Consider the following 2648-nt stretch of genomic DNA (forward strand, 5'->3'; position numbering starts at 1 on the left):
CGCGTTTGCATTTAATTTATTAAAAACCAATACAAATTTTGGCACTATTTCGAATTAGTCAAGTGGTGTGTTTTTCCATATTCATTATTTATTTGCACTTGGCATATAACGCGCTTGTACATAAGAATATATACACATACATACATATACAGATCTCACTGGTTTGGTTGGCGAGCAATTTCTTGTGAACAAACAAACATACATACATACGTATACTTAAAACGCATTTATATTGCTAAATCGGTGTTAATAAACATAAAAGGTTCACAGATACAGTTTAAAGGAAAAATAGAGAATTTTTATTACTTTGTGGTTGAATTGGTGGTATTTTGGTGGTGCATTCTGCTTATATACATTGGGTATATAGTTTTGGGTTACCTTGACATAGGATTTTCTTCGTGTGCTACCTTTACGGTTGGAAAATCGGCTTCTTTTGAGTCAGTCTCTCATAGTGATACTTCCAAAAATTTCTTGTGAAGTTGTTATTTCGCAAATAAGTGAAAAAATTAAATAAAATGGAAACATACACCCGGTTAGCAGATTCGGTCATTGAATTTGATACAGAATTTCTGAGCACTCCCACAGGTGAGCACACCAAACATTCGCTGAAAATTCAGCAAAGCGAGCTTAGTGTACTGTGGGAGAAAGCCAAAGCACTCTTTGACGAAGTTCTGACTACCGAATCAACTAGTGCTAAAGATGTTAGCGCTATAAGAAAGAAAAATAAGATCTGCTATGCAGCTTTTGTCCGGTGTATGACAAAAATTAACGAATATTCCGAAAAGTTGGAAAAATCAGAAAAGGAAAGTGAAGAGATGTCACTCGCTTCGCATAGTTTGCATCTTCCACCTTGCGATATTGACGTTTTTAAAGGTGATTATTTGTCGTGGCCAACTTTTCGTGACATGTTCACGGCAATTTATATCTTGAACAAACGGCTAACACCCATACAGAAGCTTTATTATCTGAATCAAAAAACGCAGGGTGAAGCCAAAGAAATTGTCAAGAAATGCGACTTAACGAATGAAGGCTTTAACACAGCCTGGAAGAATCTTTGCGATAGATACGAAAATAAGAGGATCCTAGTTAACACTCAGTTGAAGATTCTCTTCAACTTGAATACAGTTGATAGTGAATGTGGAAGCTCAATAAAGAGATTACAAAGGGATATTAATAATTGTATATCATCCCTAGAGAGTCACCAGATTGACATTTCAAACTGGGACCCTATTATTACGTATCTGTGTTCTACTAAACTACCTGAGGAAACCCTTTCGCTGTGGGAACAATCGGTAGAAAATAAAACAGAAATATCCAAGTGGTCAGATATGGACCGATTCCTTTCAAGCAGGTTTCAAACGTTAGAATCGGTTTCAGGTTTAAGAGGAATCAAGACTTCGAAGTTTTCAAAAGTGCCAAGTCATAAGCATTCCTCTGAACCCTCTCACAAGAAACTTGGCGTTTTTCAAACTAGTGTCGCCAAATACATGTGCAAAATGTGCCAAAGCAATGAGCATAGAATTCATATGTGCCCAAAATTTCTGAAGATGTCTGTAGCTGATAGAATCTCCTTTGTAAAAACGAACAATAGCTGTTTTAACTGTCTGTCTTTCGGACATTCGGTGTCGAAATGCACGAGTTCTTACAACTGCGCCAATTGCCATTCTCGACACCATACGCTCCTACACAATCAGACAGCACCGCCTAAAACAGCTACCAGGGAAAATACTTCTAATCCTGCGGACAATTTACCATCGACTTCCAGACAGGCACAATTGAGGAATCAAGCTTCAAAGGGGAAAAGTAACCAAGTAAAAAAGGTGCAATCACATCACGCTAATACTAGCAAAGGTGTTTTACTCGGCACTGCTCGGGTTACTATTCATTATAATGGCACCAATTATGCTGCTAGAGCTCTAATTGATTCTGGCTCTGAGTGTTCCTTCATTACGGAGAGGCTCAGACGCAGAATCAACTTGCCCACAAAGAAAATGCATGCTCAAGTTTCGGGCATCAATAATACGGTTTCTGCACAGGTAAAAGAAGCGTGTTCTATACAGTTGCGGTCACCGATTGACCCATTCATTTCAATTGATGCTATTGTGTTAGTGCTACCAACTCTTACCGGGAATTTGCCAACTTGCGACATTAGCGCACTAACACAACAAGCTTTTCCTGATCTCATCCTGGCAGATAAAAGGTTTTATGTAAATGAGCAAGTCGATCTTGTCTTGGGAGGGGACATATATCCCCATATAATTTTGAGTGGCATTAAGAAGAATGTTCTTAGTACTCTTCTGGCACAAGAAACAGTGTTCGGTTGGATACTGACTGGTCGTGCTGATGCAGTCAACCCAACCAACAATAATAGAGTATCGTTCTTCAATGAAGTGGCCCTAGACAAACAGCTAAGCTCTTTTTGGGAACTTGAGGATCTTCCACGAGATAAAACTGCAACAGCTGAGGAAGCAAAGTGCGAGGAGCTTTACAAGCGTACAACACAGCGGAATCCAGATGGGAGGTACATCGTGTCGCTTCCTTTCAAGGCGGAGTTCCCGGCTGATATAAACTTAGGGCCATCACTCAAAATCGCGTTTTCTTAATTTTACAAGAACGAAACTCGACTTAGAAAAAATCCAGACTTACAG

The 2648-nt window shown here is 39.2% G+C and overlaps 1 protein-coding gene across 1 annotated transcript; it reads left to right on the forward strand.

The window, feature by feature from the left end:
• Positions 1–515: 515 nt before the first annotated feature.
• On the forward strand, positions 516–2603 carry LOC118755633. The gene has a single exon (XM_036490459.1). The coding sequence runs from the start codon at positions 516–518 to the stop codon at positions 2601–2603; it is 2088 nt and encodes a 695-aa protein (XP_036346352.1).
• Positions 2604–2648: the final 45 nt, after the last annotated feature.

This window comes from Rhagoletis pomonella, unplaced genomic scaffold, assembly GCF_013731165.1.
Source record: "Rhagoletis pomonella isolate Grant_MI unplaced genomic scaffold, Rhpom_1.0 Rhpom_scaffold_06887, whole genome shotgun sequence".
Lineage (NCBI taxonomy): Eukaryota > Metazoa > Arthropoda > Insecta > Diptera > Tephritidae > Rhagoletis > Rhagoletis pomonella.